This window comes from Perna viridis, chromosome 6 (assembly GCF_037379345.1).
Source record: "Perna viridis isolate PV_CMFRI_1.1 ecotype Kerala chromosome 6, ASM3737934v1, whole genome shotgun sequence".
Taxonomy (NCBI): domain Eukaryota; kingdom Metazoa; phylum Mollusca; class Bivalvia; order Mytilida; family Mytilidae; genus Perna; species Perna viridis.
The window spans coordinates 48,733,388-48,751,233 of NC_142450.1; the positions used below are offsets into that span (position 1 = coordinate 48,733,388).

The 17,846-nt window shown below is 34.4% G+C and overlaps 1 protein-coding gene and 1 long non-coding RNA gene across 2 annotated transcripts; both read left to right on the forward strand.

Annotated features, from left to right (window-relative positions):
- The first annotated feature begins 2,893 nt into the window (after positions 1-2,893).
- Positions 2,894-7,811, forward strand: LOC148615377 (uncharacterized). Its single transcript, XM_088590298.1, has 3 exons — positions 2,894-3,268; positions 4,448-4,627; positions 7,308-7,811. The coding sequence occupies exons 1-3, from the start codon at positions 2,965-2,967 to the stop codon at positions 7,547-7,549; spliced, it is 726 nt and encodes a 241-aa protein (XP_088446424.1). The 5' UTR covers positions 2,894-2,964; the 3' UTR covers positions 7,550-7,811.
- Positions 7,812-16,199: 8,388 nt separating this feature from the next.
- Positions 16,200-16,816, forward strand: LOC148615378 (uncharacterized). The gene is made up of 2 exons (XR_015923876.1): positions 16,200-16,358; positions 16,502-16,816. It is a non-coding gene; the product is annotated as an uncharacterized LOC148615378 (long non-coding RNA).
- Positions 16,817-17,846: the final 1,030 nt, after the last annotated feature.

The window sequence follows — 17,846 nt, forward strand, 5'->3', positions numbered from 1 at the left end:
AATACCAATTAGATTTCAACGTTGCAAATAGCCTTAGTACCGTCTTGTGATTTGAACGGAAAATTTACACCTTCGATAAGGCCACCGACGGTTATACAGAAGGGGAAGACATTGTGAATATCATCAGCATCAATAGCATACTGGTAAAAAGCGATATCATCCATGGAAGCTATGTGAATGGAGCTCAGCAATCCACCATCTACAGTTTCTTTCCAGGCGTCGATCCTGGTATGAAGATCATTCAAACTCCCAAAATCTGGTGTACCTACCCGCGACCCCGAAAACCATCAATCGCATGTGCCTTTATCTCACCGATCAGGACGGTATCCCCATCGATCTTCGCGGCACCTCACCATTCGCTTTCATCTTCACTAAATATAAGTAAAATGACTTATTACGAATACGGTTTGAACTTGACGAAAGGTCAAGCTGATAAACTACAGCGAGCTGCCAAGAAAGGTTGTCCGGTTTAGCCCACTCTAACCTGAAAGGAAAGCACAAGATGTTACTCACCTCCCGACAGGTTCAAAAGATTTCCAAACTTCTTCAGAAAGGTTCTGGTGGTATGAATCTGGAGATGAGTGCCGCTCAGTTGAAGAAAAATATGACGAAGGAAGGTGGTTTCTTCCCCTGCTGGCCGGCCTGGCTTCTACCGCACTTCCAATCTTGGCAAAACCGTGTTGCCAGCTTTTGGTGTTGGTGCATTCAGCGGTTTTGGGAGTGCTGTCGTTTTCAAGGCCATAGGTTCGGGTTTGTACTTGAAACGGGGTGGTTGCGTTTGCACAGTTAAATTTAATTGGAATGGTCGTTTTAACGGCGCTATCCAAACGCATCTGCAGGAAACGTAAGAAGCACTACGCATATCGAGAACTTACTGATTCCAGATTGAAGTACAAGTAAGCAAGGCCCTAAAAGATGACATCATCGATGAGACAGAATTCTCAGACATTGTAAAATGTCTAAGTTTCTACTAATCTCACATCGTAATACTATTTTCCCGCTATAAAAAGTCTCACGCCGTAATACTATTTTTTCCCGCTATAAAAAGTCTCACGCCGTCATACTATTTTCCCGCTGTAAAAACTTTGATACCAGAAGATCTATACTCTTAGAAGGACTGAGATATTCATGTAAGTCACCATTCAAGTTCAATACATATTTCATATAACAGATCGAGATGATCACTACAATCATTGCTGCATAATCAAAGTAAGACAACGTCACAAAGGCAGTGTGCAACGCCTCAAAATGGTAACGTCTTAGAGCCCGCAAATCTATCGCTCAGAAAATACTCTCACTGCGCATGCGCCGTAAAAAATGTCTCATCTCTCCGCTCGAGGCGATGAGGACAAAAAATATTTCCCAACCCAGCTGTTCTTTGCTGGATTGGGATTTTTTTTTTTTGCAAACCACCCCACCCCGATGTTTTTGCCTATTACTTCCGCACAAGATTGTAAGAAAAGTACTCCTGCTTTTGTCTTTTTACTAACTTTGTAACCTGTACTTCTCACGTAAGCTCCTTCAAAGGGTTTCTTTTCGCTGTTCAGACCACTGAAGGCCCACACCTTTGTTTCTTCTCGTTCTCTGTTCTTAAAGGTAAGGATCCTACTCCTCCCAAACTTTTCATCTACTTCTACTATTTCCAGGATTTTTTAAATTACGCCAGTTGGGAGTTGCTTCTATTTCAGACTTTCCTGGTTCTGGTCCTTGACCTTTTCCTCAAAGACATTATCGTTGATAAAATCGTTGTCAACACGTTTTGGACTTCTCAACTCATATATTTTTTGAAAGAAAGCCATGTCTTTTTTTACCCTTGCACCCAATGGGACATGGTGCGGTTGCATTTTTTAATTTTAGGGTTAGTGTCCTATGCAGGATTTGTGCTTTAAATTTGGGGGTGGTGTAGAACTCTCATTTTGAGACTACTTGCTAGATTTCTTACAACTATTGTTCCTGGAACAAGGTTATGTTGCTGCAAGATTGAAGTCATCATTACAACAGTAAAATGGTCGTCATCATGGACTAGTGTATCGTTATGGTGTATCCATCTGCACAATGAGGGCTGAATTGTTCACCGTGTCATAATTGTCCTTACCTCCATCTTCCCCAGATTTGACTTTTTACGAGCAACTCAGCAAGTCTTTTTAGAAAAGCAGAGGACGCTTACCCTACCGGTTGACCTGGTCCATGTGGAGTCCGGGTTGCTCATCTGTTTTTAAAAGTCAAATCCTGGTTCCCTTGATTTAACAATAAACATTTCATATTTAAATTTGAACTTTTTCTGCTTTCCCCCAATATTACACATGGGTAAGCAGACAAACGTTTACAAAGCTGTATGATCTTTTCTGTTGTTCAAAAGGGTTTGTTAAGTACCATTCTGTGTAAGAATCAGGCAATGGGTGGCACATCATATTCCTCCATTTGGTCTGTTTTGCCACAAATATATTCAATTAATCTAGAAAACAACTGAAAAGCTATTTAAATTTATCCTGAAGCATATGTGACGTAAATATTTTTTGACTGCTATATAAGGAAAAAGTGCGGGAAATTTTTCCAGCCATTTTTCAACAGTGCATTTCAATTAAATTTGACCGATCGATAGCTTAAAAAGGCAAGCTTTACATACACTTTGATGGTTATTTCTGGAGGTTATCGGATATAAATACTTGGTTAATGCAATAAAATCTCGGTGTTTTTTCCTTCGTGTGTCACACCTTAAACACATTTTGCCTGATTCTTAGATATCTCTTTTAGTACTCTAAAACAAGATAATCATGCTAGAATTAATAATTAAAATGCATTTCTCAATATTGTTAAGTCTCAAATGAAATGATGTCTTACTAAATAAAACAATTTGTTTTTCTAAGTATTTCATATACAATGACATTGTTAATCGGCACTTGTTTTGTCAAGAACGTTCTGTAAGAGAAGACCTTATTCTAAACTATGGAGACTAATTAGAAGATGGCGTCAGTGTTATATATACTACTTATTCTCATTATTAACTCATACAGTTCCTCTGTTATCAAGTATGTATCGATAAAACAAGACAACTACGACGATATCTTTCTAAACGACGACTACGTACCATTGTTACACGCGTCTTTGGTGGAATGTGTATTTGAGTGTGTTTCCATGGTAACGTGCATGTCTGTTTCATACCATGGGACAACTAAGACATGTCGTCGCTTGTCTATCGCTTACACTACCGACCCGATGGACGTGGGTAGTTACAGTACAGGGTGGAGCTATCACCTTATTTTGGAAGGTAAAATCATACAATGATGCCTCTATCACCGTAATTTCATGGTACTTTAAAGAGGAACACGCCCTGGGGGATCTGGAATATTTTGGCACTAAAACATAATTAGATTTCTTCAAATTTGATATGTTTGTACTTTTAACATTACTTTTTTGTTGACTTCCAAAATCAAGTTTATTGACTTCATTTTGACGTTTCACAATGTAAATACATTTTCAAAGAAATATTTTGGTAGTGACAAAAGTTTCAACGGAAAAACTGTCCATGAAAGTTTCTTATCTTTTGATACGTGGAATCAAATGTCATTTTTGATAAAGTAACAAAAGAAGTGGAAAGGAGGGGGTTCCACATGATACAAGACGAAGTTCTCATAATGGTAATCAATTCGAATTTAACCTTGGACATTACAAGCACTAAGAGCCCGATTTCAACCTGGCAGTTAATTGTAATGCCAAGGTGATATAAAGCGATGATCTTTTCTACTTTTGTATCTTTAACTACATTAAATGTTTATAGCTCGCATCTTAAAGTTTTGTTAAATTATGAAGAAAAATAAATTATAGTTGATTAAACCTGTAAAAGGCATTATTATTTTTAAAAAAAATATCAATATATTCTACTTCGTCCTCCTACATGTTACACTTGCCTCATATTATTTTGAACACAGTATGTATTCTTTTTTTCTAAAGTTTCTAGCCATCATCAGATTATTGAAACATGGATTGTAACTCGGATAAGGATTCACACTCTTATTGTGACCGTGAAGAACAGAAAACAATACCCATAGTACATATGCATTATTGCAAATTAATACATTCCCTACAGTCTATACCATGTATTGGCAAAACTGGTCAAATATTGTGTCCTAGAGATCTAGAACCACTAGTAACATAACAAATCTTCATTATGGGCTTCTATGGTGAATATTGCCGGTGCCGTACATTAGGGTGTTTATCGCCAATGTCAAGGGAAATAGACTATCCAGAACTTTTATTCTGGTGCAACAAGAAATTAATACTCTTCAGTCTTCTCTTGCAATCACGTGTATATATTTCAACCCCTTTACACTTAATATTGCTTTTGATTATGTTTTGTCTACGCTGTACTGATTTTAAAATGTGGAAAGAAAAAGCCTCTTAAAATTCCTCCTAAATCGTACGTTGTGACCCTTTCGCTCTTTTTTAGATAGATGTCCTAGACAAATTGGCTATGTGTTTAGTAAAGCGTTCAACAGCTGTTATAAACTTCATGACTACAACTCCACCTTTACGATCTCACAGTACAACATGATGTGTAACACGGATAATGGAGAACTCATGAAAATTGACAGTGAACCAAAGTTTCAGCATATCATTAACTTTCTAGGTACATTGTAATTAAATACTATTTTCATGTTTATTATATTTTATCAGAATTATCACTTTTTTACTGGACGTAACCTTACGTATTGCTGAAGGACCCACAAATGTGATTCTGTAGTTCAAATGTCACTTTTAAATTGGTATTTGTGTTGAGTATGTAAGTCTCGTCACGTTACTCTGTGGTTTTATGAGAATGGGTCCTCGTCTACCATTCAAATGCATGGCGATTCGTCATAAAAATTTCATTGAGTTCAATATAAAAAGTATAATATCTTTTTTTTATAACAATACTGATAAAAAATGACAAACATCTAGTTCTACGGTATAAAAATGCGAAAGAAAGCATAAAATAGAAGATTTTGCATTGTGATGCAGGTTTCCCGGAAGTAAACAATAAAATACAGATCGGCCGTCGGTTTTCAATGCGCTGAACATCGGAAATTCCGGAAAGGAAACTGAATCTAGAACGAGACTTGCAAACCCTCTAATATGCAGCACCACCAAGGTTATATATATTTTTTCAATCAGTTCAAGACTATTATCTGAATATAATGGCATTAAAACCTATGATTTTTCAACACTGTATACTTCTATTCCCCATGCTCAGTTAGGGTCCCGACATTATACATCGTTGTTTTTCCAAAAAAGATGGTACACCTAGATACAAATATATAGTTCGTGGTAGAGATTCCTCATACTTTGTAAGAAATAATTCCAAATCATCTTCCAAATATACAAAGGAAGATGTTTACAAAATGCTGGAATTTTTAATCGACAACATATTTGTCCAGTGTGGTGGACGTGTTTTTCAACAAACGGTCGGCATTCCAATTGGAACAAATTGTGCTCCTTTACTTGCTGACCTATTTCTTCACTCTTATGAAGCTGACTTTATAGCTGATTTGATCAGAAAGAAGGAATATCGTTTGGCTAGATCATTCAATCTCAGTTTCCGCTATATAGATGACGTATTATCTTTAAACAATCCTAATTTCGCGGGTTTGATACATCGCATGTACCCAAAAGAACTTGAGATAAAGGATACTACAGACACTGTGAAGTCAGCCTCATATCTTGACCTACACTTAGAAATCGATGGTAAAGGAAAATTATTGACCAAACTTTACGACAAACGTGATGACTTTCATTCAGAATTGTCAACTTTCCTTTCATCTGTGGCAACATCCCTTCGGCTCCTGCATATGTAGTGTTCACATATGTGTTCATATCACAACTCATACGTTATGCCAGAGCTTGCCGAAACTACGCAGACTTTTTGTATCGCACTAGAACTCTAACAAATAGGCTTCTGGAACAGGTTTATGTTGCTACAAGATTGAAGTCATCACTTCAGAAGTTTTATGGTGTCATCATGAACTCGTGGATTGTTATGATGTATCCATCAGCACCATGAAAATTGATTCAACGGGTCATAGTTTGCCTTTCCTCGTTTGTCTACCCCGAACGTGACTTTTTATGAGCAACTCGGTGGGTGTTTCTAGAAAAGCAGAGGACGCTTACCCTACCGGTGCACCTGGTCCATGCTTCAGTTTTTAGTGGAGTCCGAGTTGCTCATTTACTTTTGTGACTTTGTGTGTATGATTTGGGTTAATCTGTGTTCTTTGTTGTGTATGTCTGTTTTCAATGTCTGGTCTTTGTCCCTGAATGTCATTCTTTTGATTACCGCTACAACCTTGGTTCCCTTGATTACTCTTTCAAATTCAATATAACCTTTAAGGCTGCATTAGCTGCCATTTTCTTAAATTTCTGTTTCAGTTGTAATATGCCTTAACTTTGAATTATTTCTACTAAATTTTACTTTTCCTGTATAATTTCATTTGATATCCACAAATAAAATGCATAAAATACATGAAATAGATGTCCATAAATTTATATTGTCTTGCAAGACAAAAAAAAGAACCTAGATTAATTCGTATGCATGTGACTTCTTATTACCTTAATCCGCGCATGTGCTGTCAGGGTCGCTTCTTTAATAACAAATCTGATTGCAAAGCGAAAGTGGTTATTCAACAGCAAGGAAGACCGTCGAACTCAAGCCGTAAAGGAAAAAAAGTTCGTATATAACGCAAGTATCCTTTTGAAATTTATACGTATTGTGATAAAATGTTGCCCAAATATGGTCATTTTTTAAAAAACTAATCAAGAAACAGATGAGGTGAAATGAAAACAAGACACGTGCTTACCTGTGTATCCGTTGTTGTTATTTTTTTTTACCAAAGTTAATGTTTTTTAACCCAGGTGAATGTCCTGTCGGCAATCTTCGGAAGTATTGGCGAAAAATAATTAGATCAGAGCTATCGATCTTCTCTGATTAAAAAACGTCGTTTTCACAATATTATGTAGGTATTATCGACATTTATTGCTTCAATTACATTACTACAAATGTATTTCATTCAATCAGCAAATTTCAGTAGAATCAAAACTGAACAATTGACAGCTAATGCAGCTTTAACTAAAACATATATGCTACTAATATTAGAAAGGTGAATTTATTCTTATATACATTTTAGGTATATCGCCTAGGTTATTGGTTTCGTTTTTCGCCAGTGTATAGGGCTAGTTCAGATCTAAGTCTTATGCCTGATTTTTCCATTTTATCTTTATTCGTTTTTGAACTGTCAGTTTTTTAAATACTTTAACAATGTTCTTCTACCAAATTAAAGGGCAGTTTACCAGCTTTGGTTCCTCCTTCATTACCATCCAGGGACGACACAAAGTAACGGAGACCGAATGGTATTACAACGACGGGTCAGTCATTACATTCTTCACGTGGGCGCAAGGCCAACCGGATGTTACCAAATATCAATCATTTGAAACCCTGGCTCTGAGTGTGAGAGATGACTTTCTGATGCATGACACGTGGAGTGGGCATAAGGGACCATTTCTCTGTGAAAAACTTATTTAAACACCTACTGATATATACTGACTGCGGTCTTTTGCCAGTTTGGTAATCCTAATTAGGAGTTGAGCCATGAATAACTCCAATTAACGTGTCTTCAACATCAAATCACAAATATTACGAAATAATAATTAAGGACCAAGCCATAAAGATGTAATCTTTGGAAGCCTATACCGCGATAAACTAATCATATCATTTAACATAATCATAAAAGCGGTAACATGCTGTACAGTATTGTGTCCTCAAAGAAAATAAACAAAGAGTTCTACATTAGTATTATTTTAATAATGCCTTTTCGAAATCATTTTTGGCAATAGCCTAAAAATACCACGAGTCACTCTTAAAATGCCACAAATAGAAATTAATATTGGATAATGTGTCAAAGACCATACAGTAAAAAATCCACCTAGAGCAGACTATGCTTTCAACGAATTGTAAGAAATCTATTTTTAACGACATATATTTTTGTATAGAATTTCAGCATTATAATTGTTTTTAACTGCAATGTACTCATCGACCTTATTCTTCAGTTTTCCAATCAGAATCAGGCAAAATGTGTATAAGGTGCGGCACATGAAGAAAAAATACACAGATATTTAATTGCATCGTTTAAGTATTTATACCTCATAATCTCAAGAAATTACTGTCAAAGTCTTTGTAAAGTTTGCGATTTTAAGATATTGATACGTCAAATTTAGTTGAATTGCACTATGGAAAAATGGCGGGGAAATTTTCCCGAATTTTTCCTGATATAAGCAGTCAAAAAATATCTACGTCACCTATGCTTCAGGATAAATTTAAATAGCTTAATATTGTTTTCTTGATGTATATGAATATGTTTGAGGCAAAAAAGACCGAATTGAAAATTATGATGTGCCACCCCTTGCCTGATTTTTACTAAGAATGGCGTGTTTTTTTTTTTGCCCTGATTCTAGTCTACAGAACCTGAGACAAAACAAAATCATTTTACGTACGTTAGGAAATGACGAAAATAGAAACCTATGACTAGGCTCCATGAAAACGCGATTGCCTTTGCATTTTATTCTGTCAAATATTCCAGACATGGTTAAACTAGAGCTTGGTAAAGTAACATAGATGCAAATTAACAGAAACAAAATCGGTTTATATAGTCTGTATCATTAACTCAGAAATTGGGAATACCTTTAATTTCATAGAATATAACGCAAAACTAGAAACCCATGAATATACCGGCTATAAGCAGAAGGTAAATGAAAGTTTTTGGTCTGTGATTTCCTATTGCACTGAGTAGATAAAACAATAATGTAATCAGACTCCTGCTGTCTTTTCACTGTGTGTCAACAATATATGTATTATGTCTTAAGATAACGCCCAAAATTCTATGTTTCATATCTTCATGAAATATTTGCCCAAGTACGTCTTACCAGAAGATATTCAAGTACTACAGATACAAACCGATATTGTTCTTTCTTATTTAATTTTTGAGAGTTTCAAATCACTTGTACCTTATGAAGCTGACTTGTTAATTCTCAAGACTCTTTGAAAATCTAGGTTGCTATCAGAATATGAACAACTTAAAAACGTTTATTTTCCAACCCGATATACTAGCACATGCGTGGTTCTAGTCATACTGTCTCGACGAGTTCATGATTGACCTCTCTTTGGATTTAACTTTGGATTTAAAGGATATTACAGACACTGTGAAGTCAGCCTCATATCTTGACCTACACTTAGAAATCGATGGTAAAGGAAAATTATTGACCAAACTTTACGACAAACGTGACGACTTTTCATTCAGAATTGTCAACTTTCCTTTCATCTGTGGCAACATCCCTTCGGCTCCTGCGTATGGAGTGTTCATATCACAACTCATACGTTATGCCAGAGCTTGCCGTAACTACGCAGACTTTTTGTATCGCGCTAGAACTCTAACAAATAGACTTCTGGAACAGGGTTATGTTGCTACAAGATTGAAGTCATCACTACAGAAGTTTTATGGTCGTCATCATGAACTCGTGGATCGTTATGGTGTATCCACCAACACCATGAAATCTGATTTATTCAACGGGTCATAGTTTTCCTTTCCTCGTTTCTCTACCCCGAACTTGACTTTTTATGAGCAACTCGGCGGGTGTTTCTAGAAAAGCAGAGGACGCTTACCCTACCTGGTCCATGCTCCCAGTTTTTAGTGGAGTCCGAGTTGCTCATTTACTTTTGTTACTTTGTATGTATGATTTTAGTTACTTTATGTTCTTTGTTGTGAATGTCTGTTTTCCATGTCTGGTCGTTGTACCTGGATTACATTCTTTTGATTACCGCTACAACCTTGGTTCCCTTGATTACTCTTTGGATTTAACAAGTACGGAAGGTGACCTTTGGGGATTTTAGTCACCTTAACTTGATAATTAATGTGAACTTATGAGGAGTTCTTGTCATACTTCAGGTTCAAAGTTGAAGCTAAATAGGTCAAAAGCCCTTTTATAGTTCTTTTATATTTCATGATGATATTTTTAATTAAGACAACTTTTAATAAGTTCAGTGAATGATAACATGTGCAAATACATTGAAAACGATTCCACTAAAATAAATGGCATTCTGCTTAATACATCTATAATACCATTGTGAAAGGAAAAAGTGTATATAAGTAACAGTGTACAAAGGAAAATTGCAACATATATGTTCATATGTTTGAAAACATATGAAAACATATGTTAAGGACCAGTATAGTAAACATATGTTTTTGTGATATAAAAATACATGAAGTCATGTGTTAACAGAAATCATATGAAAGCCATACCATTTACTTAAGAAGTCATACTGAAAACATATAAATAACCATATGATTTTTATTTAATTGTTTTTAATTGTGGTTCTAAACATATGAAAAACATTTGATAAACATGTTTTCCAAGTGTTTTCAAAACATATGAAAATTATGTTACCATTTTTCCTGCTTAGGATAACTGTAGAAAATTTCAGCTGTTTCCTTGTTAATTTACATTAGATTGTTATAACATGCATCTTATGGATTTATTTACATAAGTAAAATAAATAATATAATTCTCTGCCATAAACCACTGTTTTTGAATCTAACAATTGCTCTCATTTTCGTTTTCATCACGTACTTACACATTCGAAAAACTGAAATTAAGCATTTATAATGCGGTTGACATCTGCTACTCAGTGTTAATGTCTGCACAATGTAGATCACGATATGTAGAAGAACCTGAGTCTGTTGTACTCGGCTATTCTCATTATTCTATTGGCACCTCTTATAAATACCTTCAATCTGTCATTCCTCCTCACATGAAATATTTCACTAAGATAAAGATAGTCCCCGTGTCTCATTGATTGACAGGTTCGTATGTCCAGTTTAGTTATGTGTACACATACTGCAACTGGTCCTCTCTTCCCTGGTTTCAATGATAAACCAAGTTCTACTTTCAAAATCCCTGTCATAGGAAGGCGGATAGAATTTCGTTTTTTATTCGTGATAAATCTGCTAGAACTGTTACTTTGAGATTGCCACTTTAACTGGACTTCTGTCTTATTAACCATCGCTGATCTAACATCAAGGTTAAATTTCCCAACTTCGGATTGCGTAGCACATGTTACTAATGTGAAAGTAATCATGGAAATGTTCATTATAGTGGCTAGTTGACTTAAGTACATTATGATATCATCTAAAAAAAACAGAATATTTAAAATATATGACGATATGTATTCGTATAACTAATGTTTGATTACGATTTATATCGTTGTCTTCCTCGACCACAAGACAATAAAACAAGAGTGAAACAAAATGAAGATAGATCCTTTGAATTCAGTTTTCGATGATCTGACAGTTTAAAATGTTATGTTGAAGCACAATCATCATTTTTCAAGAAGCCATGCTTTAATAATGTTTTTATTTATTTGTGTTTATATTCAGACCCTCTGTTTTCTTGTCTTTATTCATTCAAAAACAAATTAATCAAATAAAAACCAAAACAGAAATATTTTGAGTTTCCTCATCTATTTTTTTTTAAATTGACATATTCCACAAATATGTACAATGAAGTACGATATTCACCACCTTTACGAAACATACTTCATCAATTACTTTAAACAAAATCAACGAAGGTTGGCAGAGTACACAGCTTCAATATCACAATCGAGCACTCTATAAATATATCATCCAAGTAGACAATATAATGATATAAATAAAAAAAAAAACATCAACAAAATCGGGACATTATTATTGTTTTACTATGCAGAATTGCTGCAAATAGCTGTAAATATGCGAACTCAAATTGTGTAAACTCTTGATTGACTTTCTGAGCTATGTCTTCCAACTCTTACCTGTTTCCCACGTGTTAGCTATGGTTTAAGTATGATTATAATAAATCATTACAAAATATCTTATGGAAATCCTATAGCTATTTTTGGATACACAAAGGTTTCTTTTATGTTCATTTATCATTGATTGTTGACAGTTTACACATGTGTCATACTTTAGTACATGTATAAATATTTCCCTGCACGCATAGTGCTAATAGCTCTGCAAAAACATGTGGGTTGCGTAGAAATTATAAAAGTGTGTACAATTCTACACGCGTTGAGGTCATGCATTTTTTCTGCAGCAGTATATATACCAAATTTGGCATCTCTAAAATGTTTTTCAGCTTCAATTGCATGTTACAAACAAAACGTTTGTAGCCTTAACAACAATTTGCTTACAATTTTTGAAATTATAAGCTATGACCAATTTCTAATGTATTTTGGCATTACTTATAGTCCTAAATTAATAACTTCACACTGGTTTGTTTTTATTTACCACTATCGGGTGCGCTTTCACAAATAAAAAGAGATTTACGTTGAAATATCGATGCTTATATATTACCAAATCCCATGCATTCCACGTGACTCCATTTCAATAAATAGATATGAAAATCTAAATGATTAAAATATTTACCAGGTCTAAATCGACAGTCAAAAGGAAACTGCCTAGTACAAAGAAAAATTAAACATCCTTTTTAAGCCTAGAACGTTCGCATAAAAGATTCGAATATTTTTTTTCACAAAGCAACAGAAAATATACTTTCATAAATCTGAAGATGATAGTAGTAAAATATAAGAGTTTATCAAAAACTTACAATAACCCTACAATGCTGCAATGTAATGTATTGATTAGTGTAATGTTGATTTCTAAGCAGATCATATGATTATTATGGTTATTATGTTTGAATACAGCTTTCATCATCGAATTGCGACGAGTGCATACATATATATTTATGGATTGTTTTATATTGTATTTCAAAAATACATATATGTTTCATTTCTCTTAATATATATCTCAAATATGAAAATGTGAATTAAAATGAATATATTTTGTTTTGTTTTGAGCTTTGTTTATTGTATTTAAACTTTTTTTTTCACTTCCATCGTATTGTTCTCATTTTAAGTTATGCGGGTTAAAAAAAACGTACTTTAATTTTTAATGTCGTACCCGTTTGAAGTTCTTTAAAAATAATGTGAAATAAAGTGTTAAATTGCTAAAGCTTGGAGATTTATAGTAGTTTTTATTTTTCCTTTAATATAATTTTTATATCAAGTTAATGTCGTTGTAAACACATGTTACATTATGCATTTTTATCGTTCCATTTAGTTGTCAGTCGGTAGCCATTTTAATTTTTCATATACTGATGGAACAAAAAAAAACCTGTGCATTCCTCCTTTTCAATTCACAAGCAACAAAACTTCCAGTGCGCAAAAAAATCCTTGCAATTGCAGGTATTTACTTGATTTTTAACAATGCCAACGTAATTTGGTAGATAGTTTATCGGCCAAAAGCTCTAGTTACTAAGATTCAAAAAAACACTTTTTACCTAAAAGATAAAAAAGGCAATTTCTGTGGAAAATTTTTAGCGTAAACTCTTCGTAATATGATCAAATGGTTTCGTCGGAAGCCCTAATCACAATTTGAGAGTGAAAATTGTACGCTATTGTTTCAAGATCAGATTTGTAAATTCATTTTTCGCACCATGTATCTTTTTTGACGAGAGAGATTTTTTCCCGATTCCTAATCATGAATATTTAGGGAATGAGAATGAAAACACTGATAAAATACAGAAAGTAAAGCTTCACTATTTAACTCAAAAATGTGCATATTTTATTTATTCCATTAGTATATTTAACTAGATTGGAATATTTAAGATATATAAAAATTAACGATATAAGTCACATTAAATATCATACGGACGTCTCAAAAGTAACGGCTCTATTCATTACACAGCTCTATCGCAATCACAATTTGAGAGTATCAGAAAGGTCAAGAGGAGTATTGGCTATATGGTCAATTATTTCAGAATTTAAATGAGGCACACATACTAAAAACCGACTAGTTGTGAGATACAAAACAGACCAGTTGTGAGATACAAACATACTAGTTGTCAGAAACAAAACAGACCAGTTGTGAGACACAAAACAGACTAGTTGTCAGAAACAAAACAGACCAGTTGTGAGACACAAAACATACTAGTTGTCAGAAACAAAACAGACCAGTTGTGAGACACAAAACAGACTAGTTGTCAGACACAAAACATACTAGTTGTCAGAAACAAAACAGACTAGTTGTCAGAAACAAAACAGACTAGTTGTCAGACACAAAACATACTAGTTGTCAGAAACAAAACATACTAGTTGTCAGACACAAAACATACTAGTTGTCAGAAACAAAACATACTAGTTGTCAGACACAAAACAGACCAGTTGTCAGACACAAAACATACTAGTTGTCAGAAACAAAACATACTAGTTGTCAGACACAAAACAGACTGGTTGTGAGATATAAAACAGACCAGTTGTGAGACACAAAACAGACTAGTTGTCAGAAACAAAACATACTAGTTGTCAGAAACAAAACAGACTGGTTGTCAGAAACAAAACAGACTAGTTGTCAGAAACAAAACATACTAGTTGTCAGAAACAAAACAGACCAGTTGTGAGACACAAAACAGACTAGTTGTCAGAAACAAAACAGACCAGTTGTCAGACACAAAACAGACTAGTTGTCAGACACAAAACAGACTAGTTGTCAGAAACAAAACAGACCAGTTGTGAGACACAAAACAGACTAGTTGTCAGAAACAAAACAGACCAGTTGTCAGACACAAAACATACTAGTTGTCAGAAACAAAACAGACTAGTTGTCAGAAACAAAACAGACCAGTTGTGAGACACAAAACAGACTGGTTGTCAGAAACAAAACAGACTAGTTGTCAGACACAAAACAGACTAGTTGTCAGAAACAAAACAGACCAGTTGTCAGACACAAAACAGACTAGTTGTCAGAAACAAAACAGACTAGTTGTGAGACACAAAACAGACTAGTTGTCAGAAACAAAACATACTAGTTGTCAGACACAAAACAGACCAGTTGTCAGACACAAAACAGACTAGTTGTCAGAAACAAAACATACTAGTTGTCAGACACAAAACATACTAGTTGTCAGAAACAAAACATACTAGTTGTCAGACACAAAACAGACTGGTTGTCAGAAACAAAACAGACCAGTTGTCAGATACAATACCATAGGAGGGTGTATCAGGAATATCACCAACAGGAAAATCAAAATGATTTCATTTCTTGTACAAATTTTGGTATGAAGGTTGCAATTTTCTTATATAATATCTTCATCAAGAAAAGCTGTAAGACAACTATTATTGTTAGACCTAGCTGGCTTCTTTTGGGTTGATATCTTGATCATAGTTTTCAAAGTTAGGATAATTCATGGCCAATTAAGATATCATTAAGATATTTGAAAGTAATGTTAAATTCATGAAACCGATCATGTTTTGAAAGATATTTAAAGAGTTTAGCAATGAACTACAATTCAAAACGGTAGAGTAACAAATCAGCCATAAAAGGAACACAATTAGAACACAATTATTCCCCATTGGAATACCAACAACTTGTCTGTATAAAGGATTTCCAACTTGAATATTAGGGTTAGTAAATTAAGTAAATCAAAGAATTGATAATATTAAAATATGTCCAATTGATGAATTTATCCCGTCTTCAATCACTGCAAAGATTAGTCATTTCAAAGATTAATCGGAGTCTATGCTAATCAGTGAAATTATGTATTAATGTATACATATATACAAAAAAAGATCATTTGTTTGGTATATTGCATCGTTAAAACAATAAGAAAACACGCAGGTACTACAACTGAGATGCCCCGTTAGTCATAAGGTGTGTTCTATTAATCACTAGAACTAACATTGTCAAACAACTCAATCGCATCGATAGTCTCGTAGTAGCGTACCCAACTCGATTCGATTCTGATCGCGTTACAACAGTTAAAGACTTAATAGCCTCTGCTTTTCCGCTAAACACGTAGTATTATAGTGATGAGATGATGACTGCTTGTCTCAGTGTCAGAACAATGTCTGAAAGGTGTGACTGCGGGTTTGTGAGCTATCTAAAGCACGATAAAGATCCAGTGTCAGACTAGTGCGAAGCAGGTGTATTTGATTGCTCTTTTCTCGTCCTCTCATTCATGAAATATTTGCAATGTTACATCAATCCACAATCTATCAATCTACCTCTTAATTTCCCTGGATCGCATATTTTCTTCAAGAAACAGTCAACAGACCGTAAAACAAATGTAAATACCTTGTTAAAAAAGTTGGAAACCACCATAAAGGTCCCTACTTGGTACAGGAATGTAAGACCAGGTTGTACAGCGCGCTAATTCAATAAGTCACACTGCGCTAAACCTCACGCTTCCGTTACGGTTTGATTATTTCCGGTTTATTTCAAGACAAACGGGCATGCACAGCATAGTAGAAGGTATGAACACATCTTTTGTTATTTCTAATGTTAACTTTTTGCAACTGAAATGAAGTTTAAGATAAGATAAAATTCCTGCTGAAGACTGTATAAAATTGTATTAATTTCCATCCTGTTAAAATATCTTTTTTTTTATTATCAAGGTCGACAATTACAAAAAGATTTTGTCTGAAATCATGTTCGGGCGAAGGCAGTCCGAGGTCAAAGCCGAGAAAACTAAACGGCAAAATGATAACAGACGAAAAACAGGTCACAGAACGCAAGGGACTGAACGATACAAACGAAACAACACGAACCTAATTACAACCAATGTGAACGCAGGTGCCTCGTAAAGGTGCAATACAAATAAAGGTTTAAAAGCATATGGATTTCTAATGTTTACTTACAAATGTTTGCTTCACATAAGTGACATATACCAGCTTGTAGCAAAAGACTCATTAATAAATCATTTTTCAATGTGTGTTCTTTATTGGTCTTTCTAGCTGAATGATCAAGTTCTCTTTCTAGTTTAGGATTAGGATTTTCCTTGATAACTAGCTAGATTAACTCTATTTACATTTTTAAACACCAAAATTACACATTCCTTAATTGTGCAGATACGTTAGGGACTTGTCTACAATAATATTTACACGAACAAAAACGTTTTTGTTAGGCTATAACAATCATTTCTACAAGATATCATAGAATGCGTTGAACAAATCAGTTTACGGAAACATTGTAACGATCCACGAGTTTTCGATTAAAAACTTTATCGATTTATTTTATCAATGTATATAAGTTCTATTTTTGTTGTAATCTTTATTCTAGAATTGCATATGTTCTTTATTGGTCCTCCTTAAATAGGTTTAAAAGTTTTTCCTAGAGATAAAAATACCTTGTCGATAGGTGACAATATAATAACAGCCTAATAATAGTTCAACAGTGTCCTTTTACTGGGTCATTCGTTTTGGTTGGCGTTAATTCTCGTTTATTTAGTATTTGGTTTCGTTTGACTAGAGGTTTACTCAGTTGTTTATCAAGTAAAACAAGTGTCAATATCATGAGAGAATGGTATGGTTTTGATCTAAATAATTGTTTATATCTTATAAGATAAATGTTTGTATACCAACATTACATAGACAGTGTTTAAATGATGTTGTAGAGAGACATATGAGCATGTGTCTTATTTTTTTAGCGAAATGTGCAAGTCCAGGTATTCTTCAGGGTACAATCGGGATCCTTCATAGTATAGACAGAAATGGTGGTCATTTTCATTTTTCATTCAATGTGTTTGATACAGTTTGAATTTTATAAAGACAACATGATACACATTTATTCTGTTTCGGTTTCTGTTGTTTGCCAAATCTGATGCATGCCTACTTCTTAAGTTGTGGTTTTTGTACGAATCATGTAGGGGCGAATCCAGACACTTTGAATAGGGGGTTACCAGTCGATGTTCCTCAGAAAAGGGGCGTTGTTAGGTTTTTTGTCACATTTTTTATATCAAAT

What these genes read in the sequence shown, in the direction of transcription:
- LOC148615377 (XM_088590298.1), top strand. Translation starts at nt 2,965, where the DNA reads ATGGCGTCAGTGTTATATATACTACTTATTCTCATTATTAACTCATAC. An exon ending in CTATCACCTTATTTTGGAAG is followed by an intron (nt 3,269 to 4,447) that starts GTAAAATCATAC and finishes GCTCTTTTTTAG; the next exon opens with ATAGATGTCCTAGACAAATT. An exon ending in GCATATCATTAACTTTCTAG is followed by an intron (nt 4,628 to 7,307) that starts GTACATTGTAAT and finishes ACCAAATTAAAG; the next exon opens with GGCAGTTTACCAGCTTTGGT.